We start from the raw sequence: 19,306 nt of genomic DNA on the forward strand, positions 1-19,306 counted from the left end.
GGTCCAGCATCTCCTGCCGCCACACTGCCGCGTCGTCCTAGCCCGCAGGCCAGGCTCCTTCAGGACACACGGCCGCCCTCCCGGTCCCCGCCGGGGCGCCCATCCCGTCTCCAAGACCCTTCCCGCCAGAGCACCTGAGGTCGAGGCTCCCCACTCCTCCCCCAAAGCCAACAGCACCTCGCCCCGACAGGGGGGACGTGAACAAAGACGCCTCCCTTCATCTCCCAACCCCCAGAGAAGGACCTGGGGCAGCTTTGGTTTCAAAGTTATAATGCATGGTTTAAAAGAGAGAAAGGAAGGAAGAAAAAAAAAAAAAAAGCTGGTTACAGGTCTGAGGGAGTCTAGGAAGAAGGGAAAATAGAAGGAAAAGAAAGGGGGGAGGGCAGGACAAGTTTGGGGAAAATCCAGTGGCCCAAAATCCCAGTTTCCCACCCACAGCCCAGCCCTTGGAGTGAAGAATTAGATCAGTTTTGTACAAGAGTTTTTAAAAAATCAAATCACAACAAAGCTGGCTTGGCTTTTCTTTGAGCCTCCCGGATTACCGAATGTCTGTCTCTCATTCTGGCCGGTCTGGTCTCTCCACCAGACAGTTCGGGCTCTCCCAGGCCTCCGCTTCTGTCCCCGTCTGGGGTTTCCAGGGAGCGCGAACTCGAAGTCAGAGTGAGGCTGCTTGCGAGTGTGGCCCGTGTGTCCGTCCAGACTCCACACGGAGCGCAGGGCTCCCTGGGCAGAGAGGGGCGGGAGGGGCAGGTCCTGCCCAGGCAGTCCTCACCATCGGACAGGGCATCAGACGGCATCCCGAGAGCTCACCCTCCCTCTCCCCCCCACCCCAGCGCAGGTGGAGGGGGAGCAGCCGTCACCACAGCCTGTGTTGGTGAAGGTTTCGGCTCAGCACAGAACGAACGTCGGCGGTGAACCTGGGATGACAAGACGAAGCCTCGTTGGAGATGGGGGGGGAAGGGGGGGAGGAAAGAATCACCATGCTCACGTGACACTGAGGTCCAGTTTGCCCCAAACCCACTGGCTACAAGTGATGAGCTTTACTGTACGAACACCTGGGTTCAAAGGCTAAGTTCTTAAGGGAAAAGACATAAGTCAAACAGGACGCGTTTTTATTCCCTCTCGGGATCCCCCACCTCCTTTCCTCCGCAATGTGTCTGGCTTCCGTTACCTGAGGGCGTCCAGCATGGGAAGCAGGTTGAGGAGGGCGGTGTCGCTGGGGTCACTGAACCACGATTTGATGGGGATGGCGTTGTCTAGGGTGGGTGAAAAGAAGCGCACGTGAAAAAAAAACACACAATTCAAGACTCAGGCCGCTTTTTCTTTCCTTTGGGAAAATGGGGATCATTACTTTAAAATCCGTACCCTCTCCCTGACCCACCCAAACCTAACCACCTAGGTAAACCTTCCTATTTTATTCGCCAAAACAAACTTTTTAAAAGAGGCATTCATATTCATGTCTATTTGAGAGATGGGGGTGGATGCGTGAGTGGGAGAAAGGAGCAGAGGGAGAGACTCCCAAGCAGGCTCCACGCTCAGTGCAAAGCCCGACACGGGGCTCGATCCCATGACCCTGGGATCGTGACCTGAGCCTACATCACAGTCAGATGCTCAAATGACTGAGCCACCCAGGCCCCTCCCCCAAGATAAAATTAACCTACAATCACCGTGTCTCACATTAACGTGAGGCTTCTAATCAAATTTATTGCTACTGTGTCTCACCTGAAGCAAACTGATACGAGCAACGTGACCTATGAAGTGGACAAGTGGGGAAGGGAGAGTGTCTCCCAGAAAACAGAAATACCTGGCATCCTGACCTACAGTAAGCCAGGAATCCCAGCTCCAGGCATTCAAAATAACCTTCTCCGAACCACTTCCTGGTCCTGCCAGACTCACCCCCCCCCCCCCCCCCATACCTGGGTGGCTCCGGTAGGCCCCTGGGGAGTTATCCAGGATCACGATGCTGGAGAGGTCGCTGTGGACCACGGAGAGGTCCTTGATGTAGCTGCCCAGTTCCAAAGTGCAGTGCTGGAGGGTAGGGCCACGCTGGGCATCAAAAGGAGACTCGGCCCCTGTGACGGCTGCCCAGTCCCAACAATACCCGCGGGCAGCCGCCTCCCACAGAGGGGGTCATGCAGTACGCCTCCGCTCACCCCCCAGAAGGTCCCTTTCTGGGGAAACTGCTCAAACCCAGAGCCCTCCCTGCCAGCTTGCCTCCCGAGCCTCCTCTTACCTGTCTGTAGTATCTCCTCTTGAGAATGCTTCTGCTATTGTCCAGTTTATCTGCCACAGCAGAGCCGTAAATCTCCATGCTTGCTGTGAACACCACCAGCTCGTACCACTGGCTCACCTGAAATTGATCAGGGGGAGGGTGGGGTCAGAAGAAGCGATCCTTCCTCTGAACGCACAACTCGCCTTCACTAGACTCCAGCCCGGTCCTTCAGGCCTTTCAAGAGCATCAGATGTCTCTGAGAACACAAAATTCTGAAGGCCCCCAAACTCAAGAGTCTTAGGCCCCGTACACCCTTAAAGATTCAGAGGTGCGAGAGCAAAAGATCAGGAAGCCTGTGGAAGAACAGAATTGCATCAGCACAACAAATGAACCCAAGCTACTGACAGCCGCCCTGTGACCGGCCCACAACTACCCTTCTCCAAAACTGCCCATACCTATTTTCTCCTCACCCTGTACTTCCTCCAACCGCTCTGAATTCCCAGAGCCTTAACGCCATTCCTTCATCACAGGGCTCCCCCCAGCTTCTACAAATTCACCACTTTTTTTCTAATGTATTTCTTTTCCTTTTTTTTTTTTTTGAGAGAGAGTGAGTGTGTGAGCCGGGGAGGGGCAGAGAGAGAGACGGAGACACAGAATCCAAAGCAGGCTCCAGGCTCTGAGCTGTGAGCACAGAGCCCGACGTGGGGCTCGGACCCACGAACCACGAGATCATCATGACCTGAGCCGAAGTCAGATGCTCAACCGACTGAGCCCCCCAGGTGCCCCCAAACTCACCACTTCTAAGAAGAAATCCACATGGGGCCTCTTATGTACAAAAAACCGGACGGGATGTTTGTCTATTACCACCTGTAGAGGAACAGGGAAGAGCTGGGGGGGTGTCCTGAGCACAGGCCTGAAGGACACACACCCCTCCCTGCCACCCCCCCCCCCCCCACCCCACTGCCTGCTTCCCTCCTGGCTGCCGCTGGTGCCAGAGGATGGGGACAAGGACGATATGCTCTGGGACTGGGAAAGGAAGTCTAGTTGTGAGCAGAATCACAGGCATGACCATCCCGTCACTTCCCACCCCAACACACCTTAAGGATGAAGTCAGGAGGCGTTCCAGGCCGGACGGTAGGCCTCAGGACCCCATCGTGATGGGAGTGGATAAGTGTCTCATCCAGATCCAGCACCAGGATCTTCCTCTTCACCTGGCCTGAACCACAACAGCAAGGAATGACACCCACCAACCTCCAGCCCACACCTTGAGCCCCACCTCACCTTACAGGAGCCTTCCCAGCCAGCACACTCACCTAGCCGATTCCGGGACACGGGAGATAAGGGAAGGATATCATAGCGAACAGTTTGGTACTGAATTATCTAAAAACAGCAAGAGAGAGGATTAGACCCCTTGAGCGGGAGACCTTGACAAAGGAACGTTTACTATATACGGGGCATCGTGGAAGTGACTGACGATCACCTCATTTAATCCTCAAGAACGCGGTAACGACGCTATAATAACGACAATGACAGCAACATCATCGTGTCTATTTTAACCACGGAGAGACCAAGGCTTAGCCAGGTTAGATGCCTTGTGTAAGACCACACTGCTAGGAATTATCTTATTTGGTCATTTGTCCCCCCAGTTAGAATGAAAACCTGGCGAGAGCACCCGGTCCCGGCTGCGTTCCCATGACACTGCCACAGGGTGGGTGGTTAATATCAGAGCGGATGCAGTGGCGGAGCCAGGACCGCCCTAAGGCAGGCCGACCCAAAACCTGCCCTCTTCCCTGTGCTCTGCAAGGAACAGAGACACGCACGGCTCCCTACATTTCCGCCCCATGGATCCTTCGTGACAACTCTCGCCACTCGGGGGACTGAGAGGAGTCAGGACAGGAGGTCCTTGGGTACCTAAGGGGAATGAAGGGCAAGGAGGGAATCCAGGGGTTCTCAGGTCAGCTAAGTTCTCCTGGCTGGTGGCCGCCAGGCCTATTTTAACCAGCCACCTGTCCATTTCTGTCTCTACCAGCCAAGTCACAAGTGGCAGAGAACCTCAGCCCTCCACGCTGCCTCCTTATTCCGGTACCCAGGACCAGGCACACTGGGAAGCCCCACCCACCAGGCTGACTGATAGGGTGGCGAGAAGGCCAGAGTGAATGAAGGGCTGTGAGGGACGTCAAGAGGGGACAAGGACGTCAACCTTCCAGCTCCTCCGGGTCTTCTCTAGAAGCTCCTGTTTCTAGCACTCAGTTCTCTTCCACTCGAGCCTGGCAGTCCCTTCCTCTGCTCTTTTCTTCTAGGCTTCTGTCCATCCCTAGGCCCCATCCCTAGGCCCCAGCCTCGCCAGAACCAGTCTCGCCCCTTGCAAGCCACAGGGCCCTCTCCTCCGAATGCCAAGGCACCTGCCCTTTTCTCCCTGCAGCAGGATGAAGGCCGCAACAGCTCGGGTGTCCTGGCCTGCTATCTCGGGTTGCACATGCTGGGCATGTAGGGAATGCTCCAAGCATCTGCCAGCAAGGGGGTGGGGGGAGAAACCAGATTGGAAGGGAAGGAAGGGAAGACAAAAGGCCGTGGGGTCAGCACTTGCCCGGAGAGGTGCAGTTTTGCCAAAAGCTGGCCTCTAGAGGGGCTGGAGCTCTACTCCCTGCCTCCAGAACAGGAATTTCAGGGGCAAATGGGGCGTGCTCGGAGCAGAGCCAGGCAGATAGAACAGCAGCTGACATGTAGAGAAAACCCCAGGAGCCAGCCCCACACACAACTCAGCATCTCTGACCCCAAATTCTTCCGGGCTCCTAACATGGGTTTCGGGGAAATAGCCTTGCCTACCACCGTGATCACCCAGAAACAACCCTCACCCTAAATCAGGAAGCGGAAGGCATAGACTGGTAAAGGAGACACTGAATCTGAAGCAGGCCCACTCCCCCAAGTCGGTCACCAACGACCACCACCACCCAGGGCTCTCTGGAGACTCTCGGACCTTCCAGGTATTACTGAGGTACACCAAAGAGCACGGGCCAGGGAACTTCTGCATGTCGGCTTACTGAATTCTCCCCAGCAGTGAGAACACAGCACATTCGCTAAAGGATGTTAGCCTACGGGAGCTCTGACCTTGGAGAGAAGCTCTCCGGGGGAGGGAACCCACAGATACTCGGGTACGTGCAGTCATCGCTGCCCACAGGACCCCTCTCAAAGCTGGGGTCTCCTGGAGAGGCAAGCCCGCCCTCAGGCTCAAGCCTACAACTGCCAAGCACTGTCTTCCCAGAGAGACACCCCAACACCAATGTGCTCCTCTCCCTAAAGCCCAACATAAAACCATCCTTCTTAGTCCCAGGGACTAGGTGACTTCAGATGCCCACAGCAGGAAATAAGTTTCCGGGGCCCTTTTTGGACGAGTCCCCGTAAAGCCAACGGCAGGGGTTTCTCCTTCACACCCAAGGCTGTTCCCCTGTTTGTCACCTATGGTCTCCCACCCACACCCCTACCCTTGCCACATAAGCCCGTCTGTCCCTTGTTCCGAGCCCTAACACACGGGGAGGCTCCTAGTAACGGAAGGGTCTGTCACAAGCCCACAGCCGACAGAGCCGGTGCCATCAAACAGGTGTTCCCCTCCTCTTGGTCTCTAACAACAACTCCGGCTTTCCTAAACGGCGCCCCACCCACCACCCTGGCCCCCAAGAGTTGCCACATCCAGTCTCCGTCTTGCCCCCCCCCCGCCCCGATCTCGGTTGTCCTACGGGGGTCTCCCCCCTCCCCATGCCACCCCACGCCCAGCCAAGGGGTGCCCCAACCCTCTAACGGGAAAAGCCGCCGCCAGGACTCCGTTCCGAAGCCCAAACAGAGGCCCGACACTTTCCGAAAACCCGTGAGCACCGCTGACACGGGTTCCCACCACCACCAGCGCCCACCCAGGCTCACCGTGCGGATCTGCCTCCGCAAAAGGTAAATGAAGAAGCTCCAGAGCTTGGCGGCGAAGGCCACGAACGTGCGCAGCCCCAGCAGACACTGCGTCCGCATCATCCCGATGACCCCGGCACCGCCGGCCCCGGGGCCCCCGCGGCCCAGCTCCGCCAGCCCCCCGGGGGCAGCCCCCCGCCTCCGGGAGGGGGAACGGGGGCCCCGAGTGGCAGGAAAGGCTGCAGAGAGGGGCACGGAGCGGGCGGCTCAGAAAGCCACCCCCGGCGAGGGGAAAGCCCAGCGGAACCGGGAGCTGGGGGACAGGCGTGGGCAGCCCGCGGGGGCCCACATGGGCGGGGAGTGGCACCGACGGCTTCGCGGAGGTTGCGGGCCGAGACGGGTCGGGCTAGGACGGGGTCCTCAGAGACCGGGAGGGAAGGGGATGGAGAATTGGGGGAGGGGGCAGTGGGGGAGGGGGCCAGGGAGAAGGGAGGGGGAGGGGAAGGGGGAAGCGGAGGGTGGCCCGCTGCGCAGGCGCGTTAGGGGGCTGCCCGCGGGAAAGGGCGGGCGGGGGCCGCGGCGGCGGCGGCGGCGGCGGCGGCGGCGGCGGCGGACGCGCCGGCTGGGCGAAGGAAGGGGGAAGGAGGGGGAGGGGGAGCCGAAGGGCGCGGATGGCTAGACCGGAGCGGCCTCCCCCTCCCCGAAGTCGGGGGTGCCTCAGCCGCTGGGGAGCGGGGCTGCAGCCTCTGCAGCCTCTGCAGCTGGATTTCCCACTCTGACAGGCGCCATTTTACCGCCCTAAGGGCTCCCTCCTCCTTTCTTCCCCCCTCCTCTTCCCCTCTGACACTGCTTCCGGTGGTGACGTGTATTCGCTTCACCGGGACTAATGTTCCCCCTCCTCGGTCTATGGGGGCGGGTAGGGGAAAGCCGAGAGCGCTCCCGACAAGGCCGCAGTATCGCGCAAGCGCGGAAGGTGGCAGCGGGGCGGACCCCGGGGGCGAGGCGGGCCCCGCCTGGAGCGGCGTGGGCGGGGCGGGTGACGTCTCTCGTCCCCGGGTGTCGGGCCGTCGGACGGGCGCGTGCGGCCTCCTACCCCTCCCGCCGACAACTGCCCCCAACGGCTCTTCCGGCCCCAGTCGTGGTAAAAATGTCCTGCGTCTGTGCGCCGGGGCTCGGGAGGGGCCCCTCCGCGTGAGCGCCCCCTGGGATATTGGACATAATCACCTCTCATTCCGGACCGGGCCGGGTCTCGGTTGTGGGAGGGCTCGTGGGTGCCCCGCCCCTTTTCCCTGGAGGGGGCGGGGCGGCGGGCCGTGACGCCATCAGAGGGCGCCCGAGGAGGGACGGGCCGCCAGTTGGAGATGGAGTCGGTGCTGGCTCTGCGCGGCCTGGTGCTGCTGCGGGGTGAGGGCCAGAGGCGCCGGGGGTTGCGAGCTGGGCTCGAGGGGCGGCAGCGGAGAGGAAGAGCCGCGTGTCACCGGCGAGGGGTGGTCACCCGGGGTCGGTGAGGACGGAAACGTCAGCGTTCTCACGCTGGTTATCCGTCCCTCGCTCTCCCCAGACTCCGTGGAGTGGGAGGGGCGCAGTCTCTTGAAGGCGCTTATCAAGAAAGCTGCGCTGGGGTGAGTATCCCGCAGCCTTTCCCCCGAAGTCCCCGGGAAGGAAGGCTGGGCCCAGCTCTGTGACACTCTCCTCCATCTCTGCCTTAGTGGGGAGCAGGTCCACATCCTGGGCTGTGAAGTGAGCGAGGAAGAGTTCCGTGCAGGTTTTGACTCCAGTATCAACAGCCGGTAAGCACAGATTGGGAGAGACTTTGCTGGGTGTAGGATCCCTGTAAGGAAATTGCTCTGCGGCATATTCATTGAAGGAATGGATATGTGTCTTTCGGGAGGCCAAGATTCGTAAGAGAAATGAGGAGTGGCGAGTTAATGGAGAGCCCAGAGCCTGGGCCGTAGAAGCGCAGACGGAAATGGAGCGTAATAAGAGGCCGACGCTGTAGTTTTGCACCAGAAGCTGTACTGGTGGATAAAAATGAACATATTCTGTCTTCTGAGGTATTCAGAATCCGGGGATGGTTAGTCCAGACGTGGATTCCAGATTTGCACCAGCGCCAGCTGCCAGCTACTGAGCGATTTGTTCTAGAGGCAAAAATAACAGACTGTGCAAAATTAGGGACGTATGGGAAGGCATAGCTGTTCATGGGAGTTGGAAGAGCTTCCTGAGACCAGACCGATAGCAAAAGGTCTCAGCGTGAAAATGAGTTCAGTTATCCCAAAGGCAGTGACGGCCCTTTCAACGTGTAAGAGGCGAGTGATAATCTCATACTGTTAGACTACTCCAGTGACCAGTGTGGAGAATGGGATTAGAAGAGGGCAGCCTCAGACAGACCGGGAGGGAAGGCTGCTGTGGTAGTCCAGGTTCACTCGGGTGTATGTGTACTGAGCACCAGTTACGAACCGGGTGCTGCGGTAGGCACGGTGAAGGAGACGGGTGTGGTCTCTAATGCATCTTAGGGAAAGATGATAGGGGGTGACATCTGGCTTAAGACAGTAGCAGTAAGTAAGCATAGAGAGTTTAAGAGGAAAGTAAAAGGACTCTAGCAGGTAGAATTTGCAGGAGTTATAGACTGATGTGGAATAGAGCTTAGGAGACTCCTGAACCCACCTGTGTGCCTGGATAAAAACGATTACTTCCCGGTCTAGACAGCTCAGTAGTTTGCGTCTGTGTTCAGCTCTGGTTTTTCAACCATGTGATGGAAGTGATGTTTCATGTTAAGGTGGCACTTACGAGAGAAGCAACAGATAGGACGGTGGTGTCCAGGAACAAGTTGGGCCACCGTGAATCCGATCCCAGGATTCCTAACCCATGTCAGACTCCTTTTCTCTGTGGTGCTATTTTATCTATAGTTAGTAACACAGGATCTAATTCTTGATCTTCTCTAAACTGTCCTACAGGCAGGAGCCATGTCTCACATCCTGTCCTCTCCCTCTTCCTCCAGGGAATGACACGAGTTAGGCTCCGCTCAGGAAATGTTTGATGGTGATGATAACTGACGTTTGTCAAGCGTTTAATACGCGTTAAGGATCGTTCTAAAGATCAAACAGTTGGTATCTGTGCATTTGTTCTACAAATGAAGAAACAGTTTTAGGATAAGTAGTTTATCAGTTAGGTGACCTTAGGTAAGTAGTAAAGCCACGCTTAGAGCTCAGGGCTTTCTGACACCAAAGCCCGTGCTGCCCACATGGTAGTCTGTGTCTCAGTCTTAGCTCTAAGTCACAGAGAGCCACGGAGATCACAGGGTGAAGTTCAAGATCGAGGGGAAGGGGCAGGGTTAATCAGTTGTCTCCTGTTTTCCCTTTGCAGGCTGGTTTACTATGACCTCTTCAGAGACCCGCTCAACTGGGCGCAGACCGGGGAAGCCCTTCCGGGGGGGCCCCTGGGAGCCTTGCAGGCCATGTGCAAGAGGACGGATCCTGGTCCTGTCACTGTGGCTCTCGATTCACTGAGCTGGCTGCTGCTGCGTCTTCCCTGTGCCGCCCTCTGCCAGGCCCTCTGTGCCATGAGCCGTCAGCACGCCTGCCGTGGTGAGACCCCCTTCATTACTACTCGTCATGTACCTTCCCCTGCCAAGGAGTAAGCCCTCTTCCATTCTGAGCAAGAACATGGTTAGGGATTGCCAGTTGGGCCTTATTCCATCTCTTTAACGTTCATTCTAGTTCTGGGCTTCTTCGTAAGCAGGCTTTTGTTCCTCTTCCAGGTTCATTTTTACTCATTTGTTTCATTCGTTCGCTCAATGAGTACCAATTACATGCTATGTGTCAGGCACAAATCTAGATACCAGGAGAGTAAAGACTAAGTGTGCTCAGGTTCTTGTCTTCCAGGACCTCAAAGTGCCAAAAAGGATACAGACAAGTTAGCGGTTACAAGACGGTCTGATAGCAGCCGTGATGATAAAGGAACATACACAGGGCGTCCTAAGGAAAGAACTGTCTCGAAGAGGAAGGGGTTAGCCAGGCAGATTTGGCCAGACCAGGGGCCCTGGGCGTAGCCCTGAAGTATACCGTGAATTCTAGAACTGACCGTGCAGTCAGCTACCCAACTTTGTATTAAGGTGCTTGAGTCTCTCAGTGTTTCAGTTTTACTGTGTAAGAGTGGGGGGAAGGGGTGAAATTACAGTATTAGCACGAACTATTTAATTTTTTTTAATGTTTACTTTTGAGAGAGTGTGTAAGTGGGGTAGAGGCAGAGAGGGAGACACAGAATCCGAAGCAGGCTCCAGGCTCCAAGCCGTCAGCACAGAGGCCGACACGGGGCTCGAACTTACAGACCGTGAGATCGTGACCTGAGCTGAAGTCAGACGCTTAATCCACTGAGCCCCCCAGGCGCGCCTAGGAGGAACCGTTTAGAATTGCTGTTAGGTCAAGTGATAGCGATGTCATACGCTTCAGCCCAAACATGCCGACGTCTGTAAGCGTCAAAACACGAAGGCATCTTCTAGCACAGTGCTGACGCCCTTTAAGCATGTGTGTGCGCGCTCCGCAAAAGGGAGAGACAACCGGAGGGAGTCAAAGGCGCTGACTGGGATGGGGTCAAGTTCCAGAAGCCTCAAGTAGTTCATCGTGTAAGAGATGAGGCAGGAAAGTAAGCAGAGACCGGAAGAGGAAGGGGTTAACTCCGTCCCGAAGGCCCTGAGGGAGGAGCTCCGAGGACCAAGTCAGAGTAGGCCTGGCTCACATTCACTCTGAGGCGGTGAGGGCTGCAGCTCCGCAGTCCCAGCCTCACCAAGGGAAGTCAGGATTCTGGCGGAGCCGCAACGGAACGTGGGGCACCCCTTCCTTCCTCCTCCTTTACTGTTCCATCCCTGGCCTCCGCTCTGAGTGTTCCCCACTGCCCTTTGCGCCCCACGCTTGTTGTCCTTCCAGGTGGCGGCCCCGCAGCGGAGCAGCTGTGCGTGCTAGGCCTGCTGCACCGAGAGCTCCACGGCCCGGGCCCCACGGGAGCATTGAGCAGCCTTGCCCAGACCGAGGTGACCCTGAGTGGTACAGCGGGCCAGGCCTCGGCCCACATCCTCTGTCGGAGGCCCCGACAGCGCCCAACCCTGGAGGTCAGGAGAACCCCGGGGAAGCACTAAGGTCAGGGTCGGACGGAAGGGGAGTCTTGGCGGAAAGAAGAGTAAGAAAGCTGGTGTGGCCGAGCGCTTCCCTCTGTCTCCTTGTTTTGTCATTTCCCTCCTGATCTCACCACGGCCCTGGGAGGTGGCTTGTTTGGTTGTCCCCTTACTCAAGTTACAGACAGTGAGTGGTAGAGCCAGGATTGGAACACAGGATTGCCTGATTCGGATCCCGTGGGCTTAACCAAGAGGAGATCTTGACTTCCAAGAAACGGCAAAGGAGAAAAGACTGGGAGCGGTTGTTGGGGGAGAAGGAGCGAGTCCCTTCGGAGAGCTCTGAAGGAGGGCGAGGGGAAGAGCAGGGGCTGGAAGCTGTTACACTGATGGTGGGGCGGGCAGGGGTGGGCAGGGCCGGCGGGGGGGGGGGGGAGGGTCCAAGTTCTTCTCTCTGGTTTGTTCCGTCAGGTGGAAACAACCTTTCCGTTAATACTCTTTCTTCTCCCCCAGACTCTGTGGTTCTCCGTCCTGCCTGACTTGAGCCTGGATCTCCAAGGGGGACCCCCGCTAGAGTCCCAGCCCCACCCAGATCCTCACACACCGCAGGTATCTCGCAGGCCAGGGCGGAAACGAGGGACCGGAGCTTGTGGGTCTGCTGAAAGGAGAGACTGGAAACTGCAGGGGGTGGGGGTGGGGTCAGGGGTGCAGCCACGAGGCAGTGGCAGTATCCCTTGTGCCTGCAGGTGGACCCCGCCTCCCACTTGACCTTTAACCTCCACCTGTCCAAGAGAGAGCGAGAAGCCAAGGATAGCCTGACACTGCCTTTCCAGTTCAGCTCCGAAAAGTAAGGTTGGGGGCCAGGCGCCTGGGTTCCTGAGTAGAGCCCCGCGTCCGGGCCTGAGAGGTGGGGTGATGGCAGGTTATTGATTAACCTCAGACTTTACAGGGGCTGAAGTCCACCTCCAAAGACAAGTCTGGGGAGTGGTTCTCTACCCGCTCCTGCTCCAACGAGGCTAAAGGGCCTCTAGGTCTCTTTTCTCGCCGTTAGAGCCTTAGGTCACAGAGCAATCGGGTCTGGGCTGAGCCAGACCAGACCCTGGGGAAGTGGCCCTGCCCCTCTCTGGGCAACAGCGTTACTGGGAGGACGGGAAGCCGGTTGGGTGTGGTAGAGACAGGTTCATAATGGCCTCTGTATGCCTGTCGTTCTGTGCTCAGTGTGTGGGTGGGCGAAGCCAGACCGTGGCAGGATCCGTGCCCTCGAGCTGCTAAGAACGTAGGGGATCGTTAGGTGAGCGGCATCCGTCTATCCCGGTACCGGATGCGGCTCCCATGCTGACTAAACAAGGAGGTTTTCTTGAACCAAGAAAACACGAAAGCCAAAGAGAAAGAGGAGGGAGTCAGTCACCAGGAAGCGTGTCCAGACAGGACCCCGTTACCCACCCTCGCCAGCACCCGCTCCCCCCTCCTCTCCCCAGACAGCAGGCTCTGCTGCGCCCTGGGCCCGGCCCTGCTACCAGCCGCATCTTCTATGAGCCAGATGCGTTCGATGACCTGGACCCAGAAGACCCAGATGGTGACCTGGATGTTTGACGGGGAGCCTTGACCAGCCTGTACTGGGGAGGGGGGAGAGAGACCTTGGACGCGTAACCATCCTTTCATTGTTTGCCGCGGCCTTACCCTGCCCCACCTGTGTTCCCTGTGTGCAGAGGTCCTGCCTCGTGACCCCCGAGTCGGAGTAGCTTCCAGGCGGGACAAAACATGGGAAGGGGCAGAGGGGAAGGTGAGGGAACAGAGACGCCTCCCTTCCCAGCCTAATAAAATCTATTTTTTTACTAAAAAAGAAACTTTGCTAGCCGTGTAAGCGGGAGTTGGCAGTGGGAGGGACTGCGTGGGAAGAGGCAGGGAAGCCAGGCACCTGAGTCTTGGAGAGTCACTAGCGTTGGGGCCCAAGTGACAACGGTGCCACGGGGAGGGCCTTGCACACCGATAGCGCTCGGTGCGTGTTGTTTTAAACTGAAGCAGAGGGGCGCCTGGGTGGCGCAGTCGGTTAAGCGTCCGACTTCAGCCAGGTCACGATCTCGCGGTCCGTGAGTTCGAGCCCCGCGTCAGGCTCTGGGCTGATGGCCCGGAGCCTGGAGCCTGTTTCCGATTCTGTGTCTCCCTCTCTCTCTGCCCCTCCCCCGTTCATGCTCTGTCTCTCTCTGTCCCAAAAAATAAATAAAAAAAATAAATAAATAAATAAAAAAAATTAAACTGAAGCAGATACACTTAAAGGTTCCAGGTTCCCTGTAAGGATCTGGGTTGAAAGAAAGCAGAGACCCTGAAGGGGGAGGAAAAAAAAGCCTCCTTTCCAAAACATACGGTTTTATTCCTGTACAAAAAGCACACCCTCCTCTTTTTGCGTCCCTCACCCAACCCCCTCGGGGGAACTGTACAAGGTGCGCGAGCGGGGTGGCGGGGCTTGTCTGTCTCGGCACCCCGCCCACAGGCCGAGCTCTGCCCCAGGCCGGTTCAGGTCCCCGGGGAACACCATAGGCTGCCGGGCCGGGCCAGGGGGCCCCCGGCTCACACGTACTCCTTGGCAGAGTTGGGCTTGGGGTAGGAGCGGGGCGCACGGTACCCAGCTTTGCTCTCACTCCCGGGACAGGAGCAAGAGAGCAGGGCGCCTCCCAGGATGACCAGAGCCGACCCCGCCCAGCCAATGAAGATGGCAGGGCCGAACTCGTACCTATGGAGAGAGGGGGTTAGGGTCAGAAACGCGGCCTTTCCTGGAGGGGGATCCGGAACTGTCGCCCCTTTAGGAGGCCGGGCTCCCATACTTACTTCAGATTCATGGGGACCAACGGGTTATAAAAGTCTGTGACAATCTGGTGGCCATACCAGGAACAAGCTACCAAGGCAGCAAGACCTGGGGGAGAGAACGACTGGCATGTTAGGAGGCCCCAGGCCGGCACCTTGCACGCCTCCACCCTACGATTGGAGAAGAGAGGCGCTGGGCCCTCCTTGGGCCTGCTGCTCACCTGCCACGATGAAAATGATGCCTCCGGTCATGGCTATCCGGGCCTTCTTCACTTTGTCGTCTCCCCCGCAGCTTGTACACTTCATGCCCATCGTGGCCACGAACATGGCCAGGAAGCCCAGCACCAGGGACACCACCATGAGGGCTCGGGTGGCCTGTATGGCCGCTGCGGGGAAGGGGGAAGGACGCCCTCATTCCTGGAAACGCGGGTCGCTGGGCTTGGGGCCCCTTGGGCGTCCAAGCCCCGCGCAGCGCCGGGTGGATCCCGCCCCGTCCCGGCTCCGCGGCCTTGCCGCTCCGCCCCGCCCTCCTTCTGCCCTAGGACCCGCCCGGGGCGCGAGGGTTTCGGCGAAACCGCCCCGGCAGGGGAGGGGGGGGCAGGGAGGAAGGGGCCCGCGGAGAGGGGCGGCGGCGGCGGCGGCCGCAGCCCCCGCACGGGCCGCAGATCTCGGCCCGCGGCCCAGCCCTGACCCCCACTATCGCGGCCACCGGCTCTGTGGCTTCGGCTAATCGGCCGATAAGATTGCAGGCCGCAGGCTGCGGCCCTCGTCTGACGGCGCGCACGGCTCCGCGGACCCAGCGCCCTCCGCCCCGCGCCGCCTTTTGTCCGAGAGAAAAGGGCGGGAGACGGAGGCCGCCAGCCGCGCAGGGCGGCGGGGGTAGGAGAGGCCTAGAGGGGGCTGGGCCGCCGGGCGCGGAGACCCGGGGAGGCCCGGGTGGGGGGGCGGGGGGAGGGGGGCGCAGCCGACGTGCAGCCCCCACCCCCCCGCCCCCGGTCCGGTCCGGCCGCTTCCGCGTCCTGCTCCCCGGCAACCCCGGGCGTCGGGCCTCGCGCCCTTGCCCCGCACCCCGCCCGGCGCCCTCGCTCCCGGGCGCGTCCGCCCCGTCGGCCCCGCGGCCTTACCCGGCAGGGCGAGCACCGAGTCGTACATCTTGCAGCTCATCATGCCGGTGCTCTGCGTGACGCAGTCCATCCACAGCCCCTTGTACATGGCCTGGGCCGTGATGATGTTGTCGCCCGCGTACGAGCTCATCTGCCACTGCGGGATGGCGGTGGCCGCCACCAGGCCCACCCAGCCCAGCAGGGCCAAGGCAAAGCCCAGCAGCTGCAGGCCCGAATTGGCCATCTTCGCCCTCGGAAGAGCCTGGGGACGCCGGGCGGGCGACCCTGCGGTAAAGCAAACCCACCTCGGGGGGGCAGCCCCACAGAAAGCGACGAGTCACCCGAAGAGAAGTTTGGGGTCAAGTGACTGCAGATCTTTTTGTCACTCGAGAAAAAAAACAAAACACACAAAAAACCACACACACAAATCGATCCTTCAGGTGGGGCAAGGGTCTCACAGAAGGATCAGGCCACGCCCGGGGACTGGTGGTGGAAAAAGCGATCCCGCGAAGGCCAGGCGGTCACCTCCGGCGTTCTCCGCGACCCTACCCAGACGAAAGGCGGAGGGGCGGTGTGCGCGCGGTCCTGGGTACTGGAAGCCCCCAAAGTGCCCTGGGCTGTCGGCCTGAGGCTGCAGTGCCCGGTGGCTGGGCGGTGAGCGGGCAGGTGCGGGCGGACAGGTGCGGCGCACCTGAGTATATGTAGGGCGTCAGGGGCGCGCCCCCGCGGGCACCGGGAGCGCGGGGGGAGGCGGGACCGGAGGGCGGCCGAGGGTGACCTGACGTCACCGAAGGGACACTCACCTGAGCCGGAAGTCCTGGCCCCCACCCCTCCTTGCCCAGGTGAAGAGGAAGAAACCTGAGCCCCAGGGTCACGCCCCTTCTCCTGCCCGGCTTGGATTGCGGGTAGGGAGGAGGCGGCGGCTTCTCCGGAGCTCCCAGCTTGGAGTCAGCCCCTCCAGACTGGACTTCCCTGGGCAGCGGGATGCCCCTTCTCCTCTCCCCGGCAGGTGCGCCTGGGACACTGCGGCCCCAGAGCCCGGGGACGCCCTGGGCCCCTCGGTTCCGCCCCCCCCCCCCACCCCTCCCCTCCGCTGGGACTCTTGGTTTCTACTCTAGGCGCTCTTTGTCCTGCCCTACTTTCGTCCCCACCCCTCTGCTCTTCCTTTTCCTCAGTCGGCTCTCCTAAGCGTCCCCACCTTGGGGAACCGTAGCTCCAGTCCCTCAGAACTGCCCCCCTTCAGCAGCCTCCTTGGAGTCCGCATTCCCAGAACCACCCGCCCAGCAGCACCCCCACGCCCCGTGCCCCCAGGCCGCCACCCTCCTATCCCGCCCTCCAGCTGACACCTGGCTGCCAGGCCCCGGCCTCCACAGCCCCGTCTTCTTGGCTGTCCATTCCAATCCCTATCCCTGACCTGCCTGGACCCTTGGCACCCCACCTCTAGGGGGTCACTATCCCCCACCTGCGACGAGGGTCCTTCCTAGCAAAAGGAAGAAAGCACTGAGGCCAGAAGTCAGCAGAGGGTGGGGAGCGGGGTCAGGCCTAGGTGACATTCTTGGCCACACCTGTCGCTCCCTTCCCTTGGAGACTTTCCAAACCTGTGCTCCACTTTCTCCTTCCCTCCCGTCTTACACACGTTTCCCTTTCCTTCCTTCTGAGCCTGGACCTGACTCTGTGCACCCTCTCCGCTTCATGCAGGGCTTCCTCCTCCCTCGGGAGTCTACCTCCCAGCCCCTTCCCTGCCCCCGCGCCCCGCAGCGCCGCTCCGCTGCCTCCTTGCCCGGAGTCCTCCCCACCCACCTCTTCGCTCCCAGACCCACACGTTTCCAGCCCCCTCACCGTGTCTATTTTTTCCCTCCACTCCCACATTTCCCATTTTTCTTCGTCCTCTCAAACATTTCTCTGTAAGGCTCTCCTTTTTTGATTCATGGTGAGGTGGTGTTTTTTTTTTTTTAACCTATCTTTTTTTTCTTATAATTTATTTTGAGAGAGAGAGAGAGAGAGAGAGAGAGAATCCCAAGCAGGCTCCACACTGTCAGCCCAGAGCCCGATGTGGCTCGAACCCACAAGAGTGAGATCGTGACTTAAGCCAAAATCAGGAGTCAGAAGCCCAACCAACTGAGCCACCCAGGTGCCCCGAGTTGTTGTGTTTTTTTTTTTTTTTAAGGTACTTTCCAGCTCCAAAATGTTATGTTTCTCATTACGGAAGTATATCCAGCTTGTGAGCAAGCTCACTGCTACACCTCAGGCCGACCCGCCACGCCCGCCTCTTGCCTGCCCACCCCAGCTGCCCCCAAACCGACAGCCCTGCCCCGTTTCCCCGCTGGTCCTTTTGAAATCGATTCTCCGGAAGTGAACTGGTTTGTTTGTTTCAGACTTGGATCCCGTTACTTTCTGTTTAAAATCCTTAACGTAGGGGGCACCCGGGTGGCTCAGTTAATTAAGTGTCTGATTTTGGCTCAGGGCCTGATCTCACGGTTCGCGAGCTGGAGCCCCGTGTCGGGCTCTGAGCTGAGGGCGCTGAGCCTGCTTGGGATCCTCTCTCTCTCTGCCCCTCCCCTACTCGGTCCCGGGTGCACGTGCATGCACGCGCTCTCTCTCCCTCTCTCTCTCTCTCGATAAATAAACTTAAAAAAATAAAAATAAAACAAAATCCTTAAAAGCCTCCAATGTCTCTGCTCGCTCCAGTGTTGCTACACTGGGCTTGGCAAAATAAATGCCGTGTGGCTCGCCGGACTGTGCCTCGGCCACACGAGCCCTCTCTCTGCTCCCGACGTGTATCTCTTTTGCTACTTGCCTTCACACACTCTGTTCTCTACGCCTGGATGCTCTTGTCCCTGTCCCCTCCCCTCCTTCCTCTACCCTGCTGACCGACGCATCCGACTCATCCTTCAGCCATCAGCTGGAGTCTCGCTTCTCCCGGGAAGCCTGACCTGACCACCCCGCCCCAGACTGAGTCATATCCCTCGGTGGATGTGCTCACTCACCGCTACTTGGGGCTTTAACTGCACGGCTTCTTATCACAGAAACTATTTCCTCGTGTGCCTATTTACTCAGTGTCAGTCTTCCCCTGTCGATGCCTCCGGGTTTATCGCCAATAAATATTTGATGAATGGATGAAAAAATAAACTACAAATTAACGACATTTTCATCCACTTGTTCAACAAATGTTTCCCGAGGGCCCGTATAAATGGCTCCGGACGTTGCTCCGGACGTACAGCTGTAACGACCTAGATGAGGACACTGCCCTCCCGTCACTCGGATGCCAGAGGGAGGAAGCAGACAATAAAGGCATAAACAAGATGGTGCACGTTTTAAAGGCAATAAAACGGGGCAATGTGATGAGGTTGGGTCCACTGGAGGGAGACCTTTCCGGGAAGTGACTAGCAAGGAACCAGCCAAGGGAAAACCACGTTGGGTGAAGAAAGTGGAAAGGGCCGAGACCCTGTGTGGATTGCCCCTTTGCGATTTTGTAGTATTCGTTTCTTTTTTTTTAATTGTCCTTAATGTTTAATTATTTTTCGGAGAGACGGAATGTGAGCAGGAGACGGGCAGAGAGAGAGGGAGACAGAGAATCCGAAACAGGATGCAGGCTCTGAGCTGTCGGCCCAGAGCCCGACGTGGGGCTCGACCCCACGAACCGTGAGATCATGACCTGAGCCCAAATCAGGCACTTAACCAACTGAGCCACCCAGGTGCTCCTATAAGTACTAATTTTAAAGCAGGATCTCTCAACCTCAGCACCATTGACATTTGGGGCCAGATAACTCTTTGTCGCAGGTGACTGTCCTGTTCATTGTAGGATATTTAGCATAACATCTTTGACTTCTATTGATTAGACGCCAGGAGAGCCCTCCGCTGAGCCCCAAGGTGACAATCCAAAATGTCTCCAGACGTTGCTGGATGTCGGGGTGACGAGAGGGGCAAAATGGGTCCCGGCTAAGAGCCACCGATTTAAAGCGTGGCCAGGCAGCATCACTGTGGCGTTTCGTGGAAAACTGGGGGTGGATGGTGTGGAGGTCTCTCTCCACGAAGAGAAGGGAGCGAGATACCTGGGAAAATGAGCTGGTCGGCTGGGAGGGGCCTGGGACCGCCGGAAGAGAAAGATGAGGTTCAACACCTACTGATGACAAGAACTTCTAGCAAACAAAGATTAGAAAGGACATTCTTATGCCTCGTGAAAAAGTATCA

General features: G+C 58.4%; 3 protein-coding genes across 6 annotated transcripts; 1 reads left to right on the forward strand and 2 right to left on the reverse strand.

The window, feature by feature from the left end:
* Positions 1-459: 459 nt before the first annotated feature.
* CTDNEP1 (CTD nuclear envelope phosphatase 1) lies at positions 460-6,553 on the reverse strand. Of its 2 annotated transcripts, none has more exons than XM_060647480.3 (8): positions 6,128-6,553; positions 3,526-3,592; positions 3,310-3,428; positions 3,008-3,079; positions 2,234-2,350; positions 1,917-2,046; positions 1,172-1,256; positions 460-917 (listed from the first exon to the last, which is right to left on the reverse strand). In XM_060647480.3, the coding sequence occupies exons 1-8, from the start codon at positions 6,227-6,229 to the stop codon at positions 857-859; spliced, it is 753 nt and encodes a 250-aa protein (XP_060503463.1). In that variant the 5' UTR covers positions 6,230-6,553; the 3' UTR covers positions 460-856. The 2 variants fall into 2 exon arrangements, with proteins under 2 accessions (XP_060503463.1, XP_060503464.1); XM_060647481.3 differs by having other exon boundaries at positions 1,917-2,028; positions 6,128-6,539.
* Positions 6,554-6,576: 23 nt separating this feature from the next.
* On the forward strand, positions 6,577-13,057 carry ELP5 (elongator acetyltransferase complex subunit 5). 3 transcript variants are annotated; one of them, XM_078437861.2, is made up of 8 exons: positions 6,595-7,247; positions 7,668-7,728; positions 7,816-7,896; positions 9,470-9,690; positions 11,029-11,210; positions 11,724-11,819; positions 11,957-12,057; positions 12,689-13,057. In XM_078437861.2, exons 1-8 carry the CDS (start codon positions 7,013-7,015, stop codon positions 12,801-12,803), a joined length of 1,092 nt encoding a protein of 363 aa, XP_078293987.2. In that variant the 5' UTR covers positions 6,595-7,012; the 3' UTR covers positions 12,804-13,057. The 3 variants fall into 3 exon arrangements, with proteins under 3 accessions (XP_078293988.2, XP_078293987.2, XP_078293989.2); XM_078437863.2 differs by lacking the exon at positions 6,595-7,247 and adding an exon at positions 7,336-7,510; XM_078437862.2 differs by lacking the exon at positions 7,816-7,896 and having other exon boundaries at positions 6,577-7,247.
* A 500-nt stretch (positions 13,058-13,557) lies between these two features.
* CLDN7 (claudin 7) lies at positions 13,558-15,813 on the reverse strand. The gene is made up of 4 exons (XM_060647472.3): positions 15,137-15,813; positions 14,234-14,398; positions 14,037-14,121; positions 13,558-13,941 (listed from the first exon to the last, which is right to left on the reverse strand). Exons 1-4 carry the CDS (start codon positions 15,357-15,359, stop codon positions 13,779-13,781), a joined length of 636 nt encoding a protein of 211 aa, XP_060503455.1. The 5' UTR covers positions 15,360-15,813; the 3' UTR covers positions 13,558-13,778.
* Between the last annotated feature and the right edge of the window lie 3,493 nt (positions 15,814-19,306).

Source organism: Panthera onca, chromosome E1 (assembly GCF_046562875.1).
Source record: "Panthera onca isolate mPanOnc1 chromosome E1, mPanOnc1 haplotype 2, whole genome shotgun sequence".
NCBI classification, from domain to species: Eukaryota; Metazoa; Chordata; class Mammalia; order Carnivora; family Felidae; genus Panthera; species Panthera onca.

Excerpts from the sequence above, each read along its gene's own strand:
- ELP5 (XM_078437861.2), top strand. The coding sequence starts at position 7,013 with ATGGGGGCGGGTAGGGGAAAGCCGAGAGCGCTCCCGACAAGGCCGCAG. Across the intron at positions 7,897-9,469 it reads GACTCCAGTATCAACAGCCG|GCTGGTTTACTATGACCTCT; the intron begins GTAAGCACAGAT and ends TTCCCTTTGCAG. Across the intron at positions 11,820-11,956 it reads CAGATCCTCACACACCGCAG|GTGGACCCCGCCTCCCACTT; the intron begins GTATCTCGCAGG and ends TTGTGCCTGCAG.
- CTDNEP1 (XM_060647480.3), bottom strand. The coding sequence starts at position 6,229 with ATGATGCGGACGCAGTGTCTGCTGGGGCTGCGCACGTTCGTGGCCTTC. Across the intron at positions 2,351-3,007 it reads TGGATTTCTTCTTAGAAGTG|GTGAGCCAGTGGTACGAGCT; the intron begins GTGAGTTTGGGG and ends GATCAATTTCAG. Across the intron at positions 1,257-1,916 it reads GGCCTACCGGAGCCACCCAG|ACAACGCCATCCCCATCAAA; the intron begins GTATGGGGGGGG and ends CACCCACCCTAG.
- CLDN7 (XM_060647472.3), bottom strand. The coding sequence starts at position 15,359 with ATGGCCAATTCGGGCCTGCAGCTGCTGGGCTTTGCCTTGGCCCTGCTG. Across the intron at positions 14,122-14,233 it reads CATCATTTTCATCGTGGCAG|GTCTTGCTGCCTTGGTAGCT; the intron begins GTGAGCAGCAGG and ends TCTCTCCCCCAG. Across the intron at positions 13,942-14,036 it reads TTGGTCCCCATGAATCTGAA|GTACGAGTTCGGCCCTGCCA; the intron begins GTAAGTATGGGA and ends CTCTCTCCATAG.